Source organism: Podarcis bocagei (assembly GCF_964188305.1).
Source record: "Podarcis bocagei genome assembly, chromosome: W".
Taxonomy (NCBI): domain Eukaryota; kingdom Metazoa; phylum Chordata; class Lepidosauria; order Squamata; family Lacertidae; genus Podarcis; species Podarcis bocagei.
The window spans coordinates 81322142-81349429 of record NC_138131.1 but is presented as its reverse complement, the minus strand read 5'-3'; the positions used below and the strand labels follow the sequence as shown (position 1 = coordinate 81349429).

At 49.9% G+C, this 27288-nt stretch overlaps 1 protein-coding gene across 1 annotated transcript in view; it reads left to right on the top strand.

Annotated features, from left to right (window-relative positions):
* LOC308578154 (uncharacterized protein) overlaps positions 1–26105 on the top strand; it is a gene marked incomplete at its 3' end in the record, with an annotated part of 150469 nt that extends 124364 nt beyond the window's left edge. The window contains exon 5 of the mRNA XM_081178414.1: positions 26088–26105. Coding sequence (XP_081034540.1) covers positions 26088–26105 — 18 coding nt within the window. The remainder of the gene's footprint in view (positions 1–26087) is intronic.
* Between the last annotated feature and the right edge of the window lie 1183 nt (positions 26106–27288).

The window sequence follows — 27288 nt, the reverse complement described above, 5'->3', positions numbered from 1 at the left end:
CAGCTTTCCGAAGTGGGGCGGCGGGGGCAGGTGTCCCCGCCCCCCCTCCCCACTTCGGAACAGCTTTCCGAAGTGGGGCGGCTGGGGCAGGTGTCCCCGCCCCCCCCACTTCGGAACAGCTTTCCGAAGTGGGGCGGCGGGGGCAGGTGTCCCCGCCCCCCCTTCGGAACAGCGTTTTAAAATGCTGGGGGTCGGGAGCGAAGCGCTGCCGACCCCCAGCATTTTAAAATCTCCCCGTGTCCCGGGAAGATTTTAAAATGCTGGGGGTGGGGAGCGAAGCGCTGCCGACCCCCAGCATTTTAAAACCTCCCCGGGACAGAGGGAGATTTTAAAATGCTGGGGGTCGGCAGCTAACGCTTCGCTCCCGACCCCCAGCATTTTAAAATCTCCCCGGGACAGAGACTTCTCTGCTGTCCCTTGGAGATTTTAAAATGCTGGGGGTCGGCAGCGAACGCTTCGCTCCCGCCCGCCAGCATTTTAAGATCGCCCGGGGCAGGCGGGGGGGGGGGAGAGGCAGGCGGGGGGGAGCAGCGCTTCTCCTCTGTTCCCGGGGCTTGCGGTGGGAGGAGGGTTTTTCCTCCCCACCGCCAACATTCAGAACAGCATTCTGAATGTTGGTGGTGGGAAGAGGAAAACCCTCCTCCCACCCCAAGTCTTCAGGAAAGCCATCTGATGCCCGGCGGCGGGAGGAGACGTCCCCCCCCCCCGCAGGGCATCGGAGCTTCGTTCCGATGCCTGGCGGCGGGAGGAGACGTTCCCCCCCCGCCGGGCATCAGAGCTTCGTTCGGATGCCCGGTGGCGGGAGGAGACGTCCCCCCCCCCCGCCGGGCATCGGAGCTTCGCTTCCCGCTGCCCCCGGACCTCTTTTGAAGCAAGGGGCTGCGGGGAGATAGCGATCTCCCTGCAGCCCCTTGCTGCAAAAGACGTCGGGGGAAGCGGGAAGCGAAGCGCTTCTTCCCCGCTGCCCCCCGGACCTCTTTTGAAGCAAGGGGCGGTGGGGAGAAGCGATCTCCCCGCAGCCCCTTGCTTCAAAAGAGAAGACCCGCTGTCCCCGGGGCAAGCTTCGTTTTGCGAAGCAAGCCCATAGGGAAATTTGTCTTGCGAGGCAACTCGAAAACGAAAAAACCTTTCGTTTTGCGAGTTTTTCGTCTCGCGAGGCGTTCGTCTTGCGGGGTACCACTGTACATAGAAAGAAGAATCTTGGATTTCCCTTATTTCAAGTCGTTTTCTTCGGTGTTAATGTGCATTGACCCAGAAATCGCAAAGTGTGTAATGAGACTAAAATAACGCTTACATATGCGTAGAAAGAAGACGAATAAGCTTTGCTTGGTCTTATTTCAATTCGCATGGTGTTTTGTGGGTGTGCACCGGAATCACCCCCGACCTAAGCAAAAGGGTGTTTTGGGTGCCATCTACATAAAAAAGAGATGATAAAGATCTGATTGGGTTTATTTCATAGAATCATAGAGTTGGAAGAGACCACAAGGTCCATCGAGTCCAACCCCCTGCCAAGCATATTTCAAATTGGTGTTTTGGGGGTTAGAAAGCACGTTCACTCAAAAATCGCAGAGTGACATTTTTGTTATCAGCCCAAATCAAGCATAGGTGTTTTGTTTCCATTTCAATAGAAAGGAGGACAAATAAGCTTGGATTGTTCTTTCGGTGGTCATTCACCCTGATCCTAACCCTAACCCTAACCCTAACGCTAACCCTAACCCTAACCCTAACCCTAACCCTAACCCTAACCCTAACGCTAACCCGAACCCGAACCCGAACCCTAACCCGAACCCCAATCCTAAACCTAACCCTAACCAAAGTTTAATAAGCCTAAACAAAGCCAAACAGGTTGTTTTGTGTTACAGCTACATAGAAAGAAAAATCTTGGTTTTCACTTATTTCAAATCGTTTTCTTTGGTGTTAATGCACATTGACCCAGAAATCGCAAAGTGTGTGTAATGAAACCAAAATAACACAACACTGTTGTCAGGGGCTCAGGAACAGAGGTACAGGGGAGAGAGGAAATGGAGAGCGAAGGGGAAGAATCTGAGGGCAGCGTAGGGGAGTATGACAGCAACCCGAGAGATTTCATGAGCTTCTCCAGCGAATCAGAAGATTCCCAGAAGGAGGCGCCGATGGTCAGGGCAAGAGGGTCCCAGGGGGAACACACCAGAAACAAGGGGCCAGCGGGGACTCCCAAAGCAGCAGCGGGAGATCAGGACCAGCTTCCCAACCAGAGCGTAGTGGGGGGGAAGAGTCTCAGGTGTCAGGACCAGCGTCTCCTCCAGAAGGGAGAGAAGATGAGTCAGGGCTGACCACGCCTCTATTGGAGAGTGGGGGAACGGAGGGGAGGTCAGGTCCAGCTAGCCTCCCAGAAGGGGGAAGCAGTGACAGGAGCAGTGTAACGGTCAGGAGGAAGGTTGCCGGCTGGGCGCTCGCGCCAAGTTCGAATGTACAGGCGCGGGGGACAGCAGAAAACCCGGATTGGGAGGCAGGTCCTAAAGCCCGCCGGAGACAGGGGGAAGACTCAGGGGACTCAGCGTCAGATGAGTCTAGGAAGGGCGAGACCCCAGCTGACAGGCGGAGCCAGAGGAGGAAAGAGCAAAGGACGAGGTGGAGCAAGGCTAGAGTCTTAAACTGGTGTCTGGGGGGAGGAGATTCAGACGGAGCTTCGACGGTCTAGAGTTTCAGACGTAGAGCTGCGCGCTACGGTTGTGAAGGTGAAACTGAACTTCAATAAAGACTTTTGTATATAACAACGAACTGGCGTTGGTCCTTTGTGAGCTGGGACCTCGGGCAGCTCTGACAACCGTCTTTTTGTTTCCATATGCGTTGAAAGAAGACGAATAAGCTTTGATTGGGCTTATTACAATTCGCATGGTGTTTTTTGGATGTGCACCGGAATCACCACCGACCTAAGCCAAAGGGTGTTTTGGGTGCCATCTACAAAAAGATGATAAAGCTCTGATCGGTTTTATTTCAAATTGGTGTTTTGGGGATTAGAAAGCACGTTCACTCAAAAATAGCAGAGTGACATTTTTGTTATCAGCCCAAATCAAGCATAAGTGTTTCGGTTCTATGTCAATAGAAGGAGGACGAATAAACTTGGATTGTTCTTTCGTGGTCATTCACCCGAACCCGAACCCTAACCCTAACCTTAACCTTAACCTTAACCTTAACCTTAACCTTAACCTTAACCTTAACCCTAGCCCTAACCCTAACCCTAACCCTAACCGTAAGTGTCAGAGCTGCCCGAGGTCCCAGCTCACAAAGGACCAACGCCGGTTCATTGTTATATACAAAAGTCTTTATTGAAGTTCAGTTTTGCTTTCACAACCGCAGCGCACAGCTCTACGTCTGAAACTCTAGACCACTGAAGCTCCGTCTGAATCTCAGCAGTTGAAGAAGAAGCAAAAAAGGTTTTCTTGTGTGTGTGTGTTTCTTTGTGGCTGATTAGCTGTTCTCCCTGTGCAAAGGTCAGAGGGGGCAGGGTTTCTGTTGAGGCAGGGGATTAGCTGTGGGAGGAGCTTATCAGACCTAGCAGGGCAGCAGTTGAAGAAGGAGCAAAAAAGGTTTTCTTGTGTGTGTGTGTGTTTCTTTGTGGCTGATTAGCTGTTCTTCCTGTGCAAAGGTAAGAGGGGGCAGGGTTTCTGTTGAGGCAGGGGATTAGCTGTGGGAGGAGCTTATCAGACCTAGCAGGGCAGCAGTTGAAGACGGAGCAAAAAAGGTTTTCGTGTGTGTGTGTGTGTGTGTGTGTGTGTGTGTGTTTCTTTGTGGCTGATTAGCTTTTAGATTTAGGGGAGCTAGTCTCAAACGTTTTTTGGGGGAGACCTAGGTTATTTTTTTTCTTGTGGGGGGAGTTATTTGTCCTGTGTTCACGCTTTTTATGATGGAGGACCGCTGTAGCCACCCCCAACGACACGTTCTCAGGATGGAGGGGGAGGGAACAGCTGCAGTCGCCTGCAGTTCCTGCACAATGTTTGCCATCTTGCCAAAGGTTGCAGGCAGCTTTACCTGCAGCAATTGCATGTTGATTGCCCTCTTAAAAGACAAAGTCCAGCAACTGGAGGAACGTGTAGCTACGCTCCAAAGAATTAGAGAGCTGGAGCTCTTCTTGGAAGCAACAGAGCACACCGTCCCCACCAAGGAAGAGACAGGGGACTCCCCTGAGAAGGAGGCTAGTTCACCAACACAGGAGCCAGATATATGGAGAAACGTGACTCAAAGAAGTAGGAGGCCCAGGGTTCGCTCTGATTGTTTAGAAATACACAATCGCTTTGAGGTCCTCTCCCCTAGCATGGAAGACGAAGAGCAGACTCCATTTGAGGATCTCTCCCTCATTACAGTCGATCAGGTATATGAAGACGAGCAGCAAAGTCAGTCCTCAGGGAATGTGCAGGCGACCTTGGAACGGACAGCTCACGGAAGAACCCCGACCAAACCCAAGAGGAGGCGTGTAGTGGTGATAGGGGATTCCCTACTGAGGGGAACAGAAGCAGTGATCTGTGGGCCTGACAAGATGTCACGGGAACTGTGCTGTCTCCCCGGGGCTAAGATCCAAGATGTAACTGAACGACTGCAAGGAATCATAAAACCCACTGACAAATACCCCTTCCTCTTGGTTCATGTGGGAACCAATGACACTGCAAGCAATAGCCTCCAGAAGATCAAAAGAGACTAGGAGGCTCTCGGCAGGAAATTGAAGCAACTAAATGCACAAATTGTCATCTCATCTGTCCTCCCAGTTGAAAGACGTGGCCCAGGGAGAGAGGGAAAAATAGTGGAAGTGAACAGCTGGCTTCGTAAATGGTGTAAACAGGAACGGTTTGGATTCTTAGATCACAGACTGCAGTTTCTTGAAGATGGACTTCTGGCAAGCGATGGGCTGCACCTCACAACGGTTGGGAGAAATGTTTTTGCCAAAAATCTCAGAAACCTCATCAGGAGGGCTTTAAACTGACTAATGTGGGGGAGGGAGACAGTGCTCCTGAAGGTAGGAGTCTATCAATTGATGAAGATGATCATCCAAATGTCATAGACCAAATGGAGCAAACAGCACGCAGACCTAGTGGTGGGAGGAAAAAATCCTTAAATAAGAGACACGGGGGAATGATTAATGGACTTCAATGTCTGTACACTAATGCGCAAAGCATGGGAAATAAACAAGATGAGCTTGAGCTCTTGGTACAGCAAACTAAATATGACATAATAGGTATCACTGAAACCTGGTGGGATAAGTCCCACGATTGGAATGTAATAATGGGGGGATACAATCTATTTCAGAGAAACAGACCAGACAAGAAAGGAGGAGGAGTGGCGTTATATGTCAGGGATGTATATACCTGTGAAGAGATCCAAGATTTAGATCCTCAAAGCCAAAGTGAGAGCATTTGGGTCAAAATTAAGGGAGAGAAGAATAACAGAGATCTCATTGTGGGAGTTTACTATAGATCCCCAAGCCAAACGGAGGACATAGATGATGCCTTCCTGGAACAGATGGCCAAGCATGCAAAAGGAAGGGAGATAGTAGTAATGGGGGACTTCAATTACCCGGATATTTGTTGGATGTCAAACTCAGCCAAGAGCATAAGGTCAACAGATTCCTCACTGGCCTTGCAGACAACTTCATTGTCCAGAAAGTGGGAGAAGCAACAAGAGGAACAGCCATTTTAGATCTGGTCCTAACCAATGTTGATGACCTGGTTAGTGGGGTAGAAGTGGAAGGATCATTAGGCGCGAGTGATCATGCTCTTCTGAAGTTTACTATACAGCGGAAAGGAGCAGCCAAGCATACTAGGACTCAATTTCTTGACTTTAAGAAAGCCGACTTCATAAAACTTAGGGAAGTGCTGGGTGAGATCCCATGGACAGTAATACTAAAAGGAAAGGGAGTTCATGATGGCTGGGAGTTTGTTAAGAGGGAGATAGTAAAAGCACAACGTCAGGCAATACCAATGAGACGGAAACATGGAAGGTGCCTAAAGAAGCCAGGGTGGCTATCTAAAGAACTTTTAACTGAGTTAAGATTTAAAAAGGATGTGTACAAAAAATGGAAAAGGGGGGAAACCACCAAAGAGGAATTCAAACAAATAGCCAGCATGTGTAGACACAAAGTCAGAAAAGCTAAAGCACAGAATGAACTCAGGCTGGCTAGAGAGGTTAAAAGCAACAAAAAAGGCTTTTATGGGTATGTTCCTAGCAAAAGGAAGAACAAAGAAACAGTGGGGTGACTCAGAGGAGAAGATGGTGAAATGCAAACAGGGGACACAGAAAGGGCTGAACTCCTCAATGCCTTCTTTGCCTCAGTCTTCTCCGATAAAGAAAACAATGCCCGACCTGAAGAATTTGGAGCAAATGATTCAGCAAAGGAAACACAGCCCAGAATAACTAAGGAGATAGTACAAGAATACTTGGCTAGTTTAGATGTATTGAAGTCTCCAGGGCCAGATGAACTGCATCCAAGAGTATTAAAAGAACTGGCAGATGTGATCTCAGAACCACTGGCAGTCATCTTTGAGAATTCCTGGAGAACAGGCGAAGTCCCGGGAGACTGGAGGAGGGCAAATGTTGTCCCTATTTTCAAAAAGAAGAAAAGAGAGGACCCAAATAATTACCGCCCAGTCAGTCTGACATCAATACCTGGGAAGATTCTGGAGCAGATCATGAAGCAAACAGTCTGTGAGCACCTAGAAAGGAATGCTGTGATCACCAATAGTCAGCATGGATTTCTGAAAAATAAGTCATGTCAGACTAACCTGATCTCGTTTTTTGACAGAATTACAAGCCTGGTAGATGAAGGGAACGCAGTGGATGTAGCCTACCTTGATTTCAGCAAGGCATTTGACAAGGTGCCCCATGATATTCTTGTAAAGAAGCTGGTAAAATGCGGTCTTGACTGTGCTACCACTCAGTGGATTTGTAACTGGCTGACTGACCGAACCCAAAGAGTGCTCATCAATGGTTCCTCTTCATCCTGGAGAAGAGTGACTAGTGGGGTGCCACAGGGTTCTGTCTTGGGACCGGTCTTATTCAACATCTTTATCAACGACTTGGATGATGGACTCAAGGGCATCCTGATCAAATTTGAAGATCACACCAAACTGGGAGGGGTGGCTAACACCCCAGAGGACAGGATCACACTTCAAAACGACCTTGACAGATTAGAGAACTGGGCCAAAACAAACAAGATGAACTTTAACAGGGAGAAATGTAAAGTATTGCACTTGGGCAAAAAAAATGAGAGGCACAAATACAAGATGGGTGACACCTTGCTTGAGAGCAGTACATGTGAAAAGGATCTAGGAGTCTTGGTTGACCACAAACTTGACATGAGCCAACAGTGTGACGCGGCAGCTAAAAAAGCCAATGCAATTCTGGGCTGCATCAATAGGAGTATAGCATCTAGATCAAGGGAAGTAATAGTGCCACTGTATTCTGCTCTGGTCAGACCTCACATGGAGTACTGTGTCCAGTTCTGGGCACCACAGTTCAAGAAGGACACTGACAAACTGGAACGTGTCCAGAGGAGGGCAACCAAAATGGTCAAAGGCCTGGAAACGATGCCTTATGAGGAACGGCTAAGGGAGCTGGGCATGTTTAGCCTGGAGAAGAGGAGGTTAAGGGGTGATATGATAGCCATGTTCAAATATATAAAAGGATGTCACATAGAGGAGGGAGAAAGGTTGTTTTCTGCTGCTCCAGAGAAGCGGACACGGAGCAATGGATCCAAACTACAAGAAAGAAGATTCCACCTAAACATTAGGAAGAACTTCCTGACAGTAAGAGCTGTTCGACAGTGGAATTTGCTGCCAAGGAGTGTGATGGAGTCTCCTACTTTGGAGGTCTTTAAGCAGAGGCTTGACAACAATATGTCAGGAGTGCTCTGATGGTGTTTCCTGCTTGGCAGGGGGTTGGACTTGATGGCCCTTGTGGTCTCTTCCAACTCTATGATTCTATGATTCTATGATTCTATGATTCTATGATTCTACAGAAAAAGATGATAAAGCCCTGATTGGGTTTATTTGAAATTGGTGCTTTTGCGGTTAGAATGCACATTCACTCAAAAATCACAGAGTGACATGATTGTTATCAGCCGAGATCAAACATAGTTGTTTCGGTTCTATGTCAATAGAAGGAGGACGAATAAACTTGGATTGTTCTTTCGTGGTCATATAACCCTAACCCTAACCCTAACCCTAACCCTAACCCTAACCCTAACCCTAACCCTAACCCTAACCCTAACCCTAACCTAACCCTAACCCTAACCCTAACCCTAACCCTAACCCTAACCCTAACCCTAACCCTAACCCAAACCCAAACCCTAACCCTAACCCTAACCCTAACCCTAACCTTAACCCTAACCCTAACCTTAACCCCAACCCTCAGCCTAACCCTAACCCTTACCCTAACCCTAACCCTAACCCTAACCCTAACCCTAACCCTAACCCTAACCCTAACCCTAATCCTAATCCTAAACCTAACCCTAACCCTCACACTAACCCTAACCCTAACCCTAGCAAAGAGAAATGTAATAAGCCTAAACAAAGCCAAACAGGTTGTTTTCGGTTCCAGCTACATAGAAAGAAGCATCTTGGATTTCGTTTATTTCAAGTCTTGTTCTTTGGTGTTAATGCAAATTGACCCAGACATCGCAGTGTGTAATGAGACTAAAATAATGCTTCCATATGCGTAGAAAGAAGACGAATAAGCTTTGCTTGGTCTTATTTCAATTCGCATGGTGTTTTGTGGGTGTGCACGGGAATCACCACCGACCTAAGCAAAAGGGTGTTTTGGGTGCCATCTACATAAAAAAAAGATGATAAAGCTCTGATTGGGTTTATTTCAAATTGATGTTTTGTGGGTTAGAATGCACATTCACCCAAAAATCGCAGAGTGACATTGTCGTTATCAGCCCAAATAAAGGATAGGTGTTTTGGTTCCATCTCAATAGAAAGAGGACAAATAAGCTTGGATTGTTCTTTCGGTGGTCATTCACCCTAACCCTCACCCTCACCCTCACCCTAACCCTCACTCTCACTCTCACTCTCACTCTCACTCTCACTCTCACCCTAACCCTAACCCTAACCCCAACCCCAACCCCAACACCAACACCAACCCCAACCCCAACCCCAACCCCAACCCCAACCCCAACCCCAACCCCAACCCCAACCCCAACCCTAACCCTAACCCTAACCCCAACCCCAACCCCAACCCCAACCCCAACCCCAACCCCAACCCCAACCCCAACCCTAACCCTAACCCTAACCCTAACCCTCACTCTCACCCTAACCCTAACCCTAACCCTAACCCTAACTCTAACCCCAACCCCAACCCCAACCCCAACCCCAACCCCAACCCCAACCCTAACCCTAACCCTAACCCTAACCCCAACCCTAACCCTAACCCTAAACCTAACCCAAGCCCTAGCAAAGCGAAGTGTAATAAGCCTAAACAAAGCCAAACAGGTTGTTTTGTGTTCCAGCTACATAGAAAGAAGAATATTGGATTTCACTTATTTCAAGTCGTTTTCTTTGGTGTTAATGCACATTGACCCAGAAATCGCAAAGTGTGTGTGATGAAACCAAAATAACACAACACCGTTGTCAGGGGTTTAGGAGCAGAGGCACGGGCAAGGGAGGAAACAGAGAGCGAAGGGGAGGAGGCAGAAGAAAAGATGAGTGATGACGACGACCCGAGATCTCCTAGTCTTTCCAGTGAATCAGAGGATTCACAGAAAGGAGCACCAGTGGCCAGGGCAAGGGGGGCACCCCAGGAAGATAGAGCCAGAAGGGACTCAGGGGGGAGCAGCTGGAAATCGGGACCAGCGTCACCGCCAGGAAGCAGGGAAGAGGAAGGGAGCCAGGGGGGAAGCGCTGGCAGCTCACCACAGGAGGGAGGGCATGAGTCAGGAGTGGCCACACCTCCATCGGGGAGCGAAGAAACGGTTAAGAGGAAGGTGGAAGGTTGGGCGCGCGCGCCAAGTTCAAATGCAGAGGAAGGCGGCGCAGTAAGCAGCCCCGAGAGGGAACCAGGTCCTAAAGCCCGGCGCAAGGAGGCAGGAGGGTCCGGGTCAGCGTCAGAAGAATCCCGGAAGGAGGAGGCCGCGGGGGGTAGAGGGACCCAGAGGAGGACAGTCAGGCGGAAAAGGTGGAGCAAGGCTAGGATATTAAGTTGGTGCTCACGGGGCGGAGACTCAGACGGAGCTTCGCCGATCTAGCTACTAGACGTAGAGTTTGCGCGCAGCAGCGTGAGAATGGAAACTGTAATTCAATAAAGACTTTTACTTAATGATCGCTGGCTAGCGTGATCCTCTGTGAGCTAGGATTTTCAAGCAGCTCTGACAGTAAGCTCCGTCTCCTCATTGTGGGCATCTACAGCCTCGAGGAGGGGAGAGAAACAGGTGCCTACTAGCGAGCTCACGAACGGCAGACGACATGACGGCTGAGCAGCAGATAGAGGACCTCAGAAAAGCAGTGGCACAACTGAACGCCGAGGTTCTCGCATCCAGGAAGAGAGAGGAGGAGGCAGCTGCCGCCTGCAGGGATCTCCAGGTCAGGTTAGACGTGCTGACAAAGCAGACACCCCGGCAGGAGGGAATTGGGTTGGCGAGACGGGCAGGCGGGCTAGTCTCTCACTTCGATGGGAACCTGCAACAGTATCCCAACTTTAGAGCCGACGTACTGTGCGCACTGCAACTGCTGCATAAAGACTTTAGAGATGAACAAGAGAGAGTGGGGTTCATCATGTCCCATCTGCATGGGGATGCGAAAGCATGGCTACGCAATTTATGGAGAGATAAGGATCCGGCGCTCCAGAATGCGGATGCCTTTATTAAAGCGATGGATGGGTGCTTTTTATCAAGTATTGACGTGGATCTTGCACGGAAGGAGGTGCATGGGCTGAGACAAGGGAGGGCCAGCGTCAGGCAGTATCATGCCCGCTTTTTCGCCTTGGTCAGTGCCCTGGAATGGGACAGAGATTCGACCCCTGTAAGAGACCTCTTTTGGGAGGGGCTGCACAACTCGATTAAAGATGAGATCGCGAGGGGGGAGAGACCCCGAACCACCCAGGAGGTCGTTCAGAGGGCACTGGCAGTGGGGGTGAGGCTGGAAGGACGTCCGTGGAGCAGGGACGAAGGGCGTGGAGGGCGCGAACCAGCCGGGGGCCCCTCCTTCCTTCCCAGAGAAGCAGCGCGGGCGCAATCCACGCCTCCGCCAGGAGGAGGAGCCGAACCTATGGAGGTTGGAGGTGCAAGGGCTCAGTCAGCAACCAGAGCCCTAGCACCGGCAGCAGTGAAAGCGAAGCCTCCTAGAGGGAACAGGAAGTGTTACGTCTGTGAGGAACCAGGGCATATGGCAAAAGAGTGTCCCCAGAGGCCCCACAAGCTCACTGCAGCCTCAGCAATGGTGACTGCAGCAACGCAGCAAGGAGGACCACAGCAGGGAAACGACGCAGTCTGGCTGGAGGAAGAGGCACTGGGGCCCAGCCAGACGTGTTAGTGACGCAGTCCCCAGAAATTTTGCAGCCCGTGAACCCCCTCCCGCCCAAACCAGTAGTGCGGCTCACAGCATCTCTCCAGCTGCCCAATGGAATCACCATAGACGTGCCAATCACCATCGACTCAGGCAGCAATGCGGACTTTATAGGGCAGGACTTTGTCGACAGGCACGCTGTGGAAAGAGCAAAGGACGAGGTGGAGCAAGGCTAGAGTCTTAAACTGGTGTCTGGGGGGAGGAGATTCAGACGGAGCTTCGACGGTCTAGAGTTTCAGACGTAGAGCTGCGCGCTACGGTTGTGAAGGTGAAACTGAACTTCAATAAAGACTTTTGTATATAACAACGAACTGGCGTTGGTCCTTTGTGAGCTGGGACCTCGGGCAGCTCTGACAACCGTCTTTTTGTTTCCATATGCGTTGAAAGAAGACGAATAAGCTTTGATTGGGCTTATTACAATTCGCATGGTGTTTTTTGGATGTGCACCGGAATCACCACCGACCTAAGCCAAAGGGTGTTTTGGGTGCCATCTACATAAAAAAAAGATGATAAAGCTCTGATCGGTTTTATTTCAAATTGGTGTTTTGGGGATTAGAAAGCACGTTCACTCAAAAATAGCAGAGTGACATTTTTGTTATCAGCCCAAATCAAGCATAAGTGTTTCGGTTCTATGTCAATAGAAGGAGGACGAATAAACTTGGATTGTTCTTTCGTGGTCATTCACCCGAACCCGAACCCTAACCCTAACCTTAACCTTAACCTTAACCTTAACCTTAACCCTAGCCCTAACCCTAACCCTAACCCTAACCGTAAGTGTCAGAGCTGCCCGAGGTCCCAGCTCACAAAGGACCAACGCCGGTTCATTGTTATATACAAAAGTCTTTATTGAAGTTCAGTTTTGCTTTCACAACCGCAGCGCACAGCTCTACGTCTGAAACTCTAGACCACTGAAGCTCCGTCTGAATCTCAGCAGTTGAAGAAGAAGCAAAAAAGGTTTTCTTGTGTGTGTGTGTTTCTTTGTGGCTGATTAGCTGTTCTCCCTGTGCAAAGGTCAGAGGGGGCAGGGTTTCTGTTGAGGCAGGGGATTAGCTGTGGGAGGAGCTTATCAGACCTAGCAGGGCAGCAGTTGAAGAAGGAGCAAAAAAGGTTTTCTTGTGTGTGTGTGTGTTTCTTTGTGGCTGATTAGCTGTTCTTCCTGTGCAAAGGTAAGAGGGGGCAGGGTTTCTGTTGAGGCAGGGGATTAGCTGTGGGAGGAGCTTATCAGACCTAGCAGGGCAGCAGTTGAAGACGGAGCAAAAAAGGTTTTCGTGTGTGTGTGTGTGTGTGTGTGTGTGTGTGTTTCTTTGTGGCTGATTAGCTTTTAGATTTAGGGGAGCTAGTCTCAAACGTTTTTTGGGGGAGACCTAGGTTATTTTTTTTCTTGTGGGGGGAGTTATTTGTCCTGTGTTCACGCTTTTTATGATGGAGGACCGCTGTAGCCACCCCCAACGACACGTTCTCAGGATGGAGGGGGAGGGAACAGCTGCAGTCGCCTGCAGTTCCTGCACAATGTTTGCCATCTTGCCAAAGGTTGCAGGCAGCTTTACCTGCAGCAATTGCATGTTGATTGCCCTCTTAAAAGACAAAGTCCAGCAACTGGAGGAACGTGTAGCTACGCTCCAAAGAATTAGAGAGCTGGAGCTCTTCTTGGAAGCAACAGAGCACACCGTCCCCACCAAGGAAGAGACAGGGGACTCCCCTGAGAAGGAGGCTAGTTCACCAACACAGGAGCCAGATATATGGAGAAACGTGACTCAAAGAAGTAGGAGGCCCAGGGTTCGCTCTGATTGTTTAGAAATACACAATCGCTTTGAGGTCCTCTCCCCTAGCATGGAAGACGAAGAGCAGACTCCATTTGAGGATCTCTCCCTCATTACAGTCGATCAGGTATATGAAGACGAGCAGCAAAGTCAGTCCTCAGGGAATGTGCAGGCGACCTTGGAACGGACAGCTCACGGAAGAACCCCGACCAAACCCAAGAGGAGGCGTGTAGTGGTGATAGGGGATTCCCTACTGAGGGGAACAGAAGCAGTGATCTGTGGGCCTGACAAGATGTCACGGGAACTGTGCTGTCTCCCCGGGGCTAAGATCCAAGATGTAACTGAACGACTGCAAGGAATCATAAAACCCACTGACAAATACCCCTTCCTCTTGGTTCATGTGGGAACCAATGACACTGCAAGCAATAGCCTCCAGAAGATCAAAAGAGACTAGGAGGCTCTCGGCAGGAAATTGAAGCAACTAAATGCACAAATTGTCATCTCATCTGTCCTCCCAGTTGAAAGACGTGGCCCAGGGAGAGAGGGAAAAATAGTGGAAGTGAACAGCTGGCTTCGTAAATGGTGTAAACAGGAACGGTTTGGATTCTTAGATCACAGACTGCAGTTTCTTGAAGATGGACTTCTGGCAAGCGATGGGCTGCACCTCACAACGGTTGGGAGAAATGTTTTTGCCAAAAATCTCAGAAACCTCATCAGGAGGGCTTTAAACTGACTAATGTGGGGGAGGGAGACAGTGCTCCTGAAGGTAGGAGTCTATCAATTGATGAAGATGATCATCCAAATGTCATAGACCAAATGGAGCAAACAGCACGCAGACCTAGTGGTGGGAGGAAAAAATCCTTAAATAAGAGACACGGGGGAATGATTAATGGACTTCAATGTCTGTACACTAATGCGCAAAGCATGGGAAATAAACAAGATGAGCTTGAGCTCTTGGTACAGCAAACTAAATATGACATAATAGGTATCACTGAAACCTGGTGGGATAAGTCCCACGATTGGAATGTAATAATGGGGGGATACAATCTATTTCAGAGAAACAGACCAGACAAGAAAGGAGGAGGAGTGGCGTTATATGTCAGGGATGTATATACCTGTGAAGAGATCCAAGATTTAGATCCTCAAAGCCAAAGTGAGAGCATTTGGGTCAAAATTAAGGGAGAGAAGAATAACAGAGATCTCATTGTGGGAGTTTACTATAGATCCCCAAGCCAAACGGAGGACATAGATGATGCCTTCCTGGAACAGATGGCCAAGCATGCAAAAGGAAGGGAGATAGTAGTAATGGGGGACTTCAATTACCCGGATATTTGTTGGATGTCAAACTCAGCCAAGAGCATAAGGTCAACAGATTCCTCACTGGCCTTGCAGACAACTTCATTGTCCAGAAAGTGGGAGAAGCAACAAGAGGAACAGCCATTTTAGATCTGGTCCTAACCAATGTTGATGACCTGGTTAGTGGGGTAGAAGTGGAAGGATCATTAGGCGCGAGTGATCATGCTCTTCTGAAGTTTACTATACAGCGGAAAGGAGCAGCCAAGCATACTAGGACTCAATTTCTTGACTTTAAGAAAGCCGACTTCATAAAACTTAGGGAAGTGCTGGGTGAGATCCCATGGACAGTAATACTAAAAGGAAAGGGAGTTCATGATGGCTGGGAGTTTGTTAAGAGGGAGATAGTAAAAGCACAACGTCAGGCAATACCAATGAGACGGAAACATGGAAGGTGCCTAAAGAAGCCAGGGTGGCTATCTAAAGAACTTTTAACTGAGTTAAGATTTAAAAAGGATGTGTACAAAAAATGGAAAAGGGGGGAAACCACCAAAGAGGAATTCAAACAAATAGCCAGCATGTGTAGACACAAAGTCAGAAAAGCTAAAGCACAGAATGAACTCAGGCTGGCTAGAGAGGTTAAAAGCAACAAAAAAGGCTTTTATGGGTATGTTCCTAGCAAAAGGAAGAACAAAGAAACAGTGGGGTGACTCAGAGGAGAAGATGGTGAAATGCAAACAGGGGACACAGAAAGGGCTGAACTCCTCAATGCCTTCTTTGCCTCAGTCTTCTCCGATAAAGAAAACAATGCCCGACCTGAAGAATTTGGAGCAAATGATTCAGCAAAGGAAACACAGCCCAGAATAACTAAGGAGATAGTACAAGAATACTTGGCTAGTTTAGATGTATTGAAGTCTCCAGGGCCAGATGAACTGCATCCAAGAGTATTAAAAGAACTGGCAGATGTGATCTCAGAACCACTGGCAGTCATCTTTGAGAATTCCTGGAGAACAGGCGAAGTCCCGGGAGACTGGAGGAGGGCAAATGTTGTCCCTATTTTCAAAAAGAAGAAAAGAGAGGACCCAAATAATTACCGCCCAGTCAGTCTGACATCAATACCTGGGAAGATTCTGGAGCAGATCATGAAGCAAACAGTCTGTGAGCACCTAGAAAGGAATGCTGTGATCACCAATAGTCAGCATGGATTTCTGAAAAATAAGTCATGTCAGACTAACCTGATCTCGTTTTTTGACAGAATTACAAGCCTGGTAGATGAAGGGAACGCAGTGGATGTAGCCTACCTAGAATCATAGAATAGAATCATAGAATCATAGAGTTGGAAGAGACCACAAGGGCCATCGAGTCCAACCCCCTGCCAAGCAGGAAACACCATCAGAGCACTCCTGACATATGGTTGTCAAGCCTCTGCTTAAAGACCTCCAAAGTAGGAGACTCCACCACACTCCTTGGCAGCAAATTCCACTGTCGAACAGCTCTTACTGTCAGGAAGTTCTTCCTAATGTTTAGGTGGAATCTTCTTTCTTGTAGTTTGGATCCATTGCTCCGTGTCCGCTTCTCTGGAGCAGCAGAAAACAACCTTTCTCCCTCCTCTATGTGACATCCTTTTATATATTTGAACATGGCTATCATATCACCCCTTAACCTCCTCTTCTCCAGGCTAAACATGCCCAGCTCCCTTAGCCGTTCCTCATAAGGCATCGTTTCCAGGCCTTTGACCATTTTGGTTGCCCTCCTCTGGACACGTTCCAGTTTGTCAGTGTCCTTCTTGAATTGTGGTGCCCAGAACTGGACACAGTACTCCAGGTGAGGTCTGACCAGAGCAGAATACAGTGGCACTATTACTTCCCTTGATCTAGATGCTATACTCCTATTGATGCAGCCCAGAATTGCATTGGCTTTTTTAGCTGCCGCGTCACACTGTTGGCTCATGTCAAGTTTGTGGTCAACCAAGACTCCTAGATCCTTTTCACATGTACTGCTCTCAAGCCAGGTGTCACCCATCTTGTATTTGTGCCTCTCATTTTTTTTGCCCAAGTGCAATACTTTACATTTCTCCCTGTTAAAATTCATCTTGTTTGTTTTGGCCCAGTTCTCTAATCTGTCAAGGTCGTTTTGAAGTGTGATCCTGTCCTCTGGGGTGTTAGCCACCCCTCCCAGTTTGGTGTCATCTGCAAATTTGATTAGGATGCCCTTGAGTCCATCATCCAAGTCGTTGATAAAGATGTTGAATAAGACCGGGCCCAAGACAGAACCCTGTGGCACCCCACTAGTCACTCTTCTCCAGGATGAAGAGGAACCATTGATGAGCACTCTTTGGGTTCGGTCAGTCAGCCAGTTACAAATCCACTGAGTCGTAGCATAGTCAAGACCGCATTTTACCAGTTTCTTTACAAGAATATCATGGGGCACCTTGTCAAATGCCTTGCTGAAATCAAGGTAGGCTACATCCACTGCATTCCCTTCATTTCATTTACCTTGATTTCAGCAAGGCATTTGACAAGGTGCCCCATGATATTCTTGTAAAGAAGCTGGTAAAATGCGGTCTTGACTGTGCTACCACTCAGTGGATTTGTAACTGGCTGACTGACCGAACCCAAAGAGTGCTCATCAATGGTTCCTCTTCATCCTGGAGAAGAGTGACTAGTGGGGTGCCACAGGGTTCTGTCTTGGGACCGGTCTTATTCAACATCTTTATCAACGACTTGGATGATGGACTCAAGGGCATCCTGATCAAATTTGAAGATCACACCAAACTGGGAGGGGTGGCTAACACCCCAGAGGACAGGATCACACTTCAAAACGACCTTGACAGATTAGAGAACTGGGCCAAAACAAACAAGATGAACTTTAACAGGGAGAAATGTAAAGTATTGCACTTGGGCAAAAAAAATGAGAGGCACAAATACAAGATGGGTGACACCTTGCTTGAGAGCAGTACATGTGAAAAGGATCTAGGAGTCTTGGTTGACCACAAACTTGACATGAGCCAACAGTGTGACGCGGCAGCTAAAAAAGCCAATGCAATTCTGGGCTGCATCAATAGGAGTATAGCATCTAGATCAAGGGAAGTAATAGTGCCACTGTATTCTGCTCTGGTCAGACCTCACATGGAGTACTGTGTCCAGTTCTGGGCACCACAGTTCAAGAAGGACACTGACAAACTGGAACGTGTCCAGAGGAGGGCAACCAAAATGGTCAAAGGCCTGGAAACGATGCCTTATGAGGAACGGCTAAGGGAGCTGGGCATGTTTAGCCTGGAGAAGAGGAGGTTAAGGGGTGATATGATAGCCATGTTCAAATATATAAAAGGATGTCACATAGAGGAGGGAGAAAGGTTGTTTTCTGCTGCTCCAGAGAAGCGGACACGGAGCAATGGATCCAAACTACAAGAAAGAAGATTCCACCTAAACATTAGGAAGAACTTCCTGACAGTAAGAGCTGTTCGACAGTGGAATTTGCTGCCAAGGAGTGTGATGGAGTCTCCTACTTTGGAGGTCTTTAAGCAGAGGCTTGACAACAATATGTCAGGAGTGCTCTGATGGTGTTTCCTGCTTGGCAGGGGGTTGGACTTGATGGCCCTTGTGGTCTCTTCCAACTCTATGATTCTATGATTCTATGATTCTATGATTCTATGATTCTACAGAAAAAGATGATAAAGCCCTGATTGGGTTTATTTGAAATTGGTGCTTTTGCGGTTAGAATGCACATTCACTCAAAAATCACAGAGTGACATGATTGTTATCAGCCGAGATCAAACATAGTTGTTTCGGTTCTATGTCAATAGAAGGAGGACGAATAAACTTGGATTGTTCTTTCGTGGTCATAAACCCTAACCCTAACCCTAACCCTAACCCTAACCCTAACCCTAACCCTAACCCTAACCCTAACCCTAACCCTAACCCTAACCCTAACCCTAACCCTAACCCTAACCCTAACCTAACCCTAACCCTAACCCTAACCCTAACCCTAACCCTAACCCTAACCCAAACCCAAACCCTAACCCTAACCCTAACCCTAACCCTAACCCTAACCTTAACCCTAACCCTAACCTTAACCCCAACCCTCAGCCTAACCCTAACCCTTACCCTAACCCTAACCCTAACCCTAACCCTAACCCTAACCCTAACCCTAATCCTAATCCTAAACCTAACCCTAACCCTCACACTAACCCTAACCCTAACCCTAGCAAAGAGAAATGTAATAAGCCTAAACAAAGCCAAACAGGTTGTTTTCGGTTCCAGCTACATAGAAAGAAGCATCTTGGATTTCGTTTATTTCAAGTCTTGTTCTTTGGTGTTAATGCAAATTGACCCAGACATCGCAGTGTGTAATGAGACTAAAATAATGCTTCCATATGCGTAGAAAGAAGACGAATAAGCTTTGCTTGGTCTTATTTCAATTCGCATGGTGTTTTGTGGGTGTGCACGGGAATCACCACCGACCTAAGCAAAAGGGTGTTTTGGGTGCCATCTACATAAAAAAAAGATGATAAAGCTCTGATTGGGTTTATTTCAAATTGATGTTTTGTGGGTTAGAATGCACATTCACCCAAAAATCGCAGAGTGACATTGTCGTTATCAGCCCAAATAAAGGATAGGTGTTTTGGTTCCATCTCAATAGAAAGAGGACAAATAAGCTTGGATTGTTCTTTCGGTGGTCATTCACCCTAACCCTCACCCTCACCCTCACCCTAACCCTCACTCTCACTCTCACTCTCACTCTCACTCTCACTCTCACCCTAACCCTAACCCTAACCCCAACCCCAACCCCAACACCAACACCAACCCCAACCCCAACCCCAACCCCAACCCCAACCCCAACCCCAACCCTAACCCTAACCCTAACCCCAACCCCAACCCCAACCCCAACCCCAACCCCAACCCCAACCCCAACCCCAACCCTAACCCTAACCCTAACCCTCACTCTCACCCTAACCCTAACCCTAACCCTAACCCTAACTCTAACCCCAACCCCAACCCCAACCCCAACCCCAACCCCAACCCCAACCCTAACCCTAACCCTAACCCTAACCCCAACCCTAACCCTAACCCTAAACCTAACCCAAGCCCTAGCAAAGCGAAGTGTAATAAGCCTAAACAAAGCCAAACAGGTTGTTTTGTGTTCCAGCTACATAGAAAGAAGAATATTGGATTTCACTTATTTCAAGTCGTTTTCTTTGGTGTTAATGCACATTGACCCAGAAATCGCAAAGTGTGTGTGATGAAACCAAAATAACACAACACCGTTGTCAGGGGTTTAGGAGCAGAGGCACGGGCAAGGGAGGAAACAGAGAGCGAAGGGGAGGAGGCAGAAGAAAAGATGAGTGATGACGACGACCCGAGATCTCCTAGTCTTTCCAGTGAATCAGAGGATTCACAGAAAGGAGCACCAGTGGCCAGGGCAAGGGGGGCACCCCAGGAAGATAGAGCCAGAAGGGACTCAGGGGGGAGCAGCTGGAAATCGGGACCAGCGTCACCGCCAGGAAGCAGGGAAGAGGAAGGGAGCCAGGGGGGAAGCGCTGGCAGCTCACCACAGGAGGGAGGGCATGAGTCAGGAGTGGCCACACCTCCATCGGGGAGCGAAGAAACGGTTAAGAGGAAGGTGGAAGGTTGGGCGCGCGCGCCAAGTTCAAATGCAGAGGAAGGCGGCGCAGTAAGCAGCCCCGAGAGGGAACCAGGTCCTAAAGCCCGGCGCAAGGAGGCAGGAGGGTCCGGGTCAGCGTCAGAAGAATCCCGGAAGGAGGAGGCCGCGGGGGGTAGAGGGACCCAGAGGAGGACAGTCAGGCGGAAAAGGTGGAGCAAGGCTAGGATATTAAGTTGGTGCTCACGGGGCGGAGACTCAGACGGAGCTTCGCCGATCTAGCTACTAGACGTAGAGTTTGCGCGCAGCAGCGTGAGAATGGAAACTGTAATTCAATAAAGACTTTTACTTAATGATCGCTGGCTAGCGTGATCCTCTGTGAGCTAGGATTTTCAAGCAGCTCTGACAGTAAGCTCCGTCTCCTCATTGTGGGCATCTACAGCCTCGAGGAGGGGAGAGAAACAGGTGCCTACTAGCGAGCTCACGAACGGCAGACGACATGACGGCTGAGCAGCAGATAGAGGACCTCAGAAAAGCAGTGGCACAACTGAACGCCGAGGTTCTCGCATCCAGGAAGAGAGAGGAGGAGGCAGCTGCCGCCTGCAGGGATCTCCAGGTCAGGTTAGACGTGCTGACAAAGCAGACACCCCGGCAGGAGGGAATTGGGTTGGCGAGACGGGCAGGCGGGCTAGTCTCTCACTTCGATGGGAACCTGCAACAGTATCCCAACTTTAGAGCCGACGTACTGTGCGCACTGCAACTGCTGCATAAAGACTTTAGAGATGAACAAGAGAGAGTGGGGTTCATCATGTCCCATCTGCATGGGGATGCGAAAGCATGGCTACGCAATTTATGGAGAGATAAGGATCCGGCGCTCCAGAATGCGGATGCCTTTATTAAAGCGATGGATGGGTGCTTTTTATCAAGTATTGACGTGGATCTTGCACGGAAGGAGGTGCATGGGCTGAGACAAGGGAGGGCCAGCGTCAGGCAGTATCATGCCCGCTTTTTCGCCTTGGTCAGTGCCCTGGAATGGGACAGAGATTCGACCCCTGTAAGAGACCTCTTTTGGGAGGGGCTGCACAACTCGATTAAAGATGAGATCGCGAGGGGGGAGAGACCCCGAACCACCCAGGAGGTCGTTCAGAGGGCACTGGCAGTGGGGGTGAGGCTGGAAGGACGTCCGTGGAGCAGGGACGAAGGGCGTGGAGGGCGCGAACCAGCCGGGGGCCCCTCCTTCCTTCCCAGAGAAGCAGCGCGGGCGCAATCCACGCCTCCGCCAGGAGGAGGAGCCGAACCTATGGAGGTTGGAGGTGCAAGGGCTCAGTCAGCAACCAGAGCCCTAGCACCGGCAGCAGTGAAAGCGAAGCCTCCTAGAGGGAACAGGAAGTGTTACGTCTGTGAGGAACCAGGGCATATGGCAAAAGAGTGTCCCCAGAGGCCCCACAAGCTCACTGCAGCCTCAGCAATGGTGACTGCAGCAACGCAGCAAGGAGGACCACAGCAGGGAAACGACGCAGTCTGGCTGGAGGAAGAGGCACTGGGGCCCAGCCAGACGTGTTAGTGACGCAGTCCCCAGAAATTTTGCAGCCCGTGAACCCCCTCCCGCCCAAACCAGTAGTGCGGCTCACAGCATCTCTCCAGCTGCCCAATGGAATCACCATAGACGTGCCAATCACCATCGACTCAGGCAGCAATGCGGACTTTATAGGGCAGGACTTTGTCGACAGGCACGCTGTGCAGTTGCTGCCAGCCACACTGCCCCTGCAGGTTGTCACGGTGGATGGCAGGGAGCTGCTCGGGGGGCAAGTGGTGAAGCAGACGCCACCAATGGTGATGCGACTTGGGAATCACAGAGAAATCATCAGCTTCAACGTCACTCAACTATCTGACACGCCCGTTGTATTGGGCATGAGTTGGCTGGACAAGCACAGCCCAACGATGGCTTGGTACCAGAGGCAGCTGACCTTCGGCTCTTCCTTTTGTGCTGAACACTGCATCGTGCCCAGGCAGGAAGGAGAGGAAGAGGAGTCACAGCTGCTGCTAGGCACGCTGCAAGCGATTCCCCACAAGTACGCTGAATTTTTGGAAGTTTTCTGCGAGAAGGAGGCAGACAGGCTACCCCCTCACAGACCATATGACTGCAAAATTGACCTGCTGCCGGGGGCGGCGCTGCCTAAAGGGAAACTGTATTCCATGTCAGAGGACGAACTGCAAGAACTCAAGGAGTTCATTGATCATAATTTGCAGCGCGGCTTCATCCGGGAGTCCAAGGCAGTGGGGGGCAGTCCCGTATTCTTTGTTAAGAAGCGGGACACGCCCCAAAAGAGACTCGTAGTGGATTACAGGATTTTGAACAGTGTGACTAGGCCATCGGACTTCCCCATGCCCCGAATTGACGACCTCCTCGCGAAGGTACGGAAGGGCAGAGTGTTCACCAAGTTGGACCTGCGGGGGGCGTACAACCTCATTCGCGTGCGGGAGGGTGATGAGTGGAAGACAGCCATGTTCACGCCACTGGGGACCTACGAATATAGAGTTATGCCTTTTGGATTGCAAAATGGCTCCCACGTTTTTCAAGCATTTATGCATCACGTGTTGGCGGGACTTCTCTACAAGACGTGCGTCTGTTTCTTAGATGACATCCTGATCTTTTCGGAGTCGCAGCAGGAGCATGACAAGCACGTCAAGGAAGTGCTGAGCAGGCTAAAGCAACATAGGCTCTACGCCAAGCTGGAGAAGTGCCAATTTGATGTGACGGAGGTGGATTTTCTGGGCTACAAGCTGTCTGACAAGGGGCTCGCCATGGACAGCGCCAAGGTTCGAGCGGTGCTGGATTGGAAGAGCCCGCGCAACCGGAAGGAGGTCCAACGGTTTGTCGGCTTTGCGAACTTCTATCGCAAGTTTATCAAGGGCTTCGCGATGCAGACGGCGGCCATCACTGACACGCTTAGCTCCAAGAAAAAGAAGTTCATTTGGACAGAGCAGGCGGAGCAGTCCTTTCAGGCACTCAAGCGTCTCTTCGCGTCGGAAGAGCAGCTGCTTCATGTCAACCCCAGCAAGCCGATGAGGGTGGAGACAGACGCTTCGGACAGAGCCGTGGGGGCGGTCCTGCTGCAGAAAGACCCGCAGGGGGTGTGGCGACCGGGAGCGTTTTACTCCAGGAAGCTCAGCAAGTCCGAGCAGAACTACACCATCTGGGACAGGGAGTTGCTGGCCATTCACGCAGCGTTCAAGGCGTGGAGGCACTTTCTGATCGGCGCCAAGCACACGGTGCAGGTTTGCACGGACCACAAGAATCTAGAGCACTGGCGCACGGCACAGTTCCTGAATCAGAGGCAGATACGTTGGGCTGAGTTCTTTGCGAACTTCGACTTCCGAATAGAGTATGTCCCGGGGGACACCAACATCATGGCGGATGCTCTCTCCCGTAAGCCACAGTATCTGGAGGAGGCAACGCCAGCGGCCGCCATGCACATCTTCGCACCGACAGTGTGGGCGTGCGCTGCGGCGACAGTTGACCTGGAGGCGGTGCGACGAGCGTTGCAGGATGACTCCTTCGCGCAAGCAAAAATGGCAGAGGTGCACAGGGGCACGGCGGCGACCGACGAGTTCCAACTGCGAGATGGATTGCTCCTCCATAAAGGGGCGTTCTACGTGCCGGGAAACGAACTTCGCGCCAAGGTACTGCAGCAGCTGCACGACGCGCCCACGGCCGGGCACTTTGGCAAGGAGAAGACGGTGGAATTAGTCGCCAGAGACTTCTGGTGGCCCGGAATGAGAGGGGAAGTCGCGGACTACGTGGCGAGGTGTGACATCTTAAAGGTGTGACATCTTAAAGGATTAAGATTGGTATGATATTGGGAATACATAAGAGAGAGAAAAGCAGGAACAAGAAACAAAAAATTTCTCCTGACAAGCCAAAACATGGGAAGTCTCTTTATATCATTCAGAATGTTTAACTGCTTTTATTATTTGTACAGTGGTACCTTGGTTTAAGACCAGACTAGTTTACGACCATTTTGGATTACGACCAACTCAAACCCAGAAGTGCGTGCCTCGGTTTGCGACCTTTTTTGGATATTATGAACCGAGTGAAACGGGACAAACCCCAGAAACCTGAAAAGTGGCAAACATTACTTTGATACCCAGACAAGATAAGGACATAGCAAATCCTAGAAATGTCCGACCGATTTCATTATTAAACTGCGACTATCAACTGCTTGCAGCAATATAAGCAAACAGACCTTAAAAAGTTATGAATGATTGAATGCATCCCCGGCTGGCAGTTAAAAGATAATGTTAGAAATCATAATATATCCAGCTGGCTCAGTGGAAGGAAGCAGTATTTTCCGGTTCCTGCCCTCAAGACTTTAGCCGTGACATTTTGTCCCACTGCCAGAAAAGCACCTCTAGCTCCCTCGTTTCTGTGGCAACGCTTTTTGGGATGTGGTTCTTTGCAGGCCCATTTGTATTTCAATAAAGGCCTATCTTTCCACTTGGAGACTTCCTCCTTTTTGGGGGGGTTTCTGTGGGTAACCTCCAGTCTAGGAAACTCTTTTTGAATTTATCCTACATATATGAGACTGAAACACTATAAATATTGGTAGAAACAACTCTACTGTGAAGTTCAGTTTACAGATGGGGGGGGGGGATATTCCAAAGCAGAGCCCATCTTTTTCACGGGATCCAACTGTTACAGAAATTATGGGGGGGGGCACATCTTTAAAGTTGTTAAATGTTACAAATATTATGCATAAAGGTATACTTTCGACTTAACAGCTCAGGGATGTTACCTAGCTTAAAAATCATATAAAATCAACTCCTTTGCCATTTTCCTTCATTCCACTGCCAATTTGCTTCACTGGCCAAGGACTTGGAAAGCACTCGGTCCCCACCATAATCCCTCAAGCGGGAGGTCACATATGCAAAGGAAGGTACTCATAGGTGTCAATCGCTGGGCAAAGGCACTCCTCCGGACTTGCCCAGGTGGCAGACTATGCAGACCCAAGTTCTATTGTCCCTTTGTAGCAGGTGCTTAGAATGTACTTCCCAACACATATCCTGTATCCGCCTGTTGCCCCAACACATTCCTCCTAGTTGATCATGTATAACCCTCCCCTTTTCTGATGTAGGAATGATGTAGCGATGATGCTTAATGAACTGTATGCTGGGATAAGATGGAACCTTTGAAAAGTCCTTGTCACCCCATCCTTGGGATTCAAAATTCCTCTTTGACCCTGTTGCGCAATAAACTTTGGTCTACAGCAATTTGCTCCAGTTGGTGGCTGGACTCCTTCCTTTATTCTGGCTCTGCCCAACCAGCTGGGGGACTGAGCAGCCTTGCACATAGATTTTCCCATAACACTTCTTAAACTTGGGACTGTCTGCATGTGACCCCATCTCTACAGCTCCCATAAACACCACAGAGAAGGTGGCCGGAGCCTGAAAGGCGAAAGCCTAGGCCTCGAATGCAGGTCTCAGGGATGCTTCCCCAGTTTCCCCCGTGGAGACCTGGGACCCCTTCTCCTTCGGAAGGGACCTCCGAGGAGGAAGCCAGGGCAGATATAAAGTTCCTTTCCCCACTTGCCAGGAGCCTGAGCTCCATTTGGGGTCCCTCCTTCCGCACCCCAAGGTTCCTCCAAGGCCTTGGGGAAGGAAACTGAGGCAGACTCTGCTTGTTCCCCAGGGCCCTGGGCAATTTCCCTAGAGTCCCCCCCCCCACTGCCTCCTGAGACCCGCAGGGATCCGGAGTGGGAGCGACTTCTCCTGTTCCGCCTGAGGGGGAGGAACAGAGGTCTTGGCCCATTTGGGGGGGCAAGCGAGGGCCATCCAGAAAGGGCTCCTGGGACCCCGAGGGGCCAGAAGGGGAGTCTCCAGCCTGGCCTTTCCCCTGTTCCTGCAGGTGGAGCCCTTCTCCTAGCGCTGACTCTTGGGGTGACAAAGGTGTCTTTGGCTGGGGAGGATAAACTAAGCGTCCCAGAATCCTTTTCGTGAGGCGGAGGAGAGGATGGGCTCCAAAAGGATGCCTTCTTTGGGGGGGGGAGGGTTAGTCAGCCAAAATCAATAGATGGGGGGCGGTTCAAAGAGGGCTTGGAGCCCCTCTCAACCTGGCAGAGAAAAACACCCCCCCACTCCCTCCCTCCCCCCCCCGGCTGCTGCTCTCCTCTCTTCCCGGCTCAATCCACCCACTTCCGGGTTCTCTCTTGCCCTCACCCAATCGCCATGCACAGAGCACCCTGCTCCCCTCCAATTCCTGACCGGTCTGGAAGTGAAGCTGCGGAGGAGGCCCAGGAGGCGGTCCCAGGAGCTCCCCCTTCCACAACAACCCTGCCAGGCTGGCCTCTGGCATGTCGCCCCCTTTCCAGCAGGCGAAGCTGCAGGGACCACTCACTTCCTGGCCCTCCAAAAATGGAGGAGGCCTTGGACCCTGGATGAGCCTGAGAGGAGCCTTGAGGGGGGCAGAGAGGGGCTCTTGCCCCTTCCCAGACTTCTCCTCCAACCATTTATTGCTACTGTTTATCAAACTTGGCCACCCTCACCAAACAGACCCACAGCATGCAGTTCTTTTCAAGGCGTGTTTATTCTCCAGGTTGGCTCTGCCCCACGGGGCTTACAGTTGTAGCAGGAACCCCCCCACCCCAATCATTCTGTTTGCACAAACTTCACACACACTCACACTCACACACTACATACGCCACATTTCTGTTATAAATTCATAGAAAATCAACCATACATCGGATTTGCACTGTTCCATTTTTTACTCCATGTGACAAAGACTATCAAAGGATCAAAGGGGGGTGCTTGGTTTCTGGTCAGCCATAATCTCTTCAGCATACCAGCACATCCACAGGAGCCCTGCCCAGTTGCTATGTCAACCCTGATAATCCCAGACAGAAGACAATCAAAATCACAAAGAACAGTGGATTCACCACGGGCTGAAACAAAGGACAATGATCAGATCTTCCCTCTGGGGGCAGGAAACTGCAAACTCCCCATTGTCACCTGGAAAAGTACTCATGGGGAGGGGGAAAGGAGGAACCAGCCAGGTGACAGGACACTCAGGTTACCACCACAACTCCTCCCTCAACCCCTCCTTTCTGTAA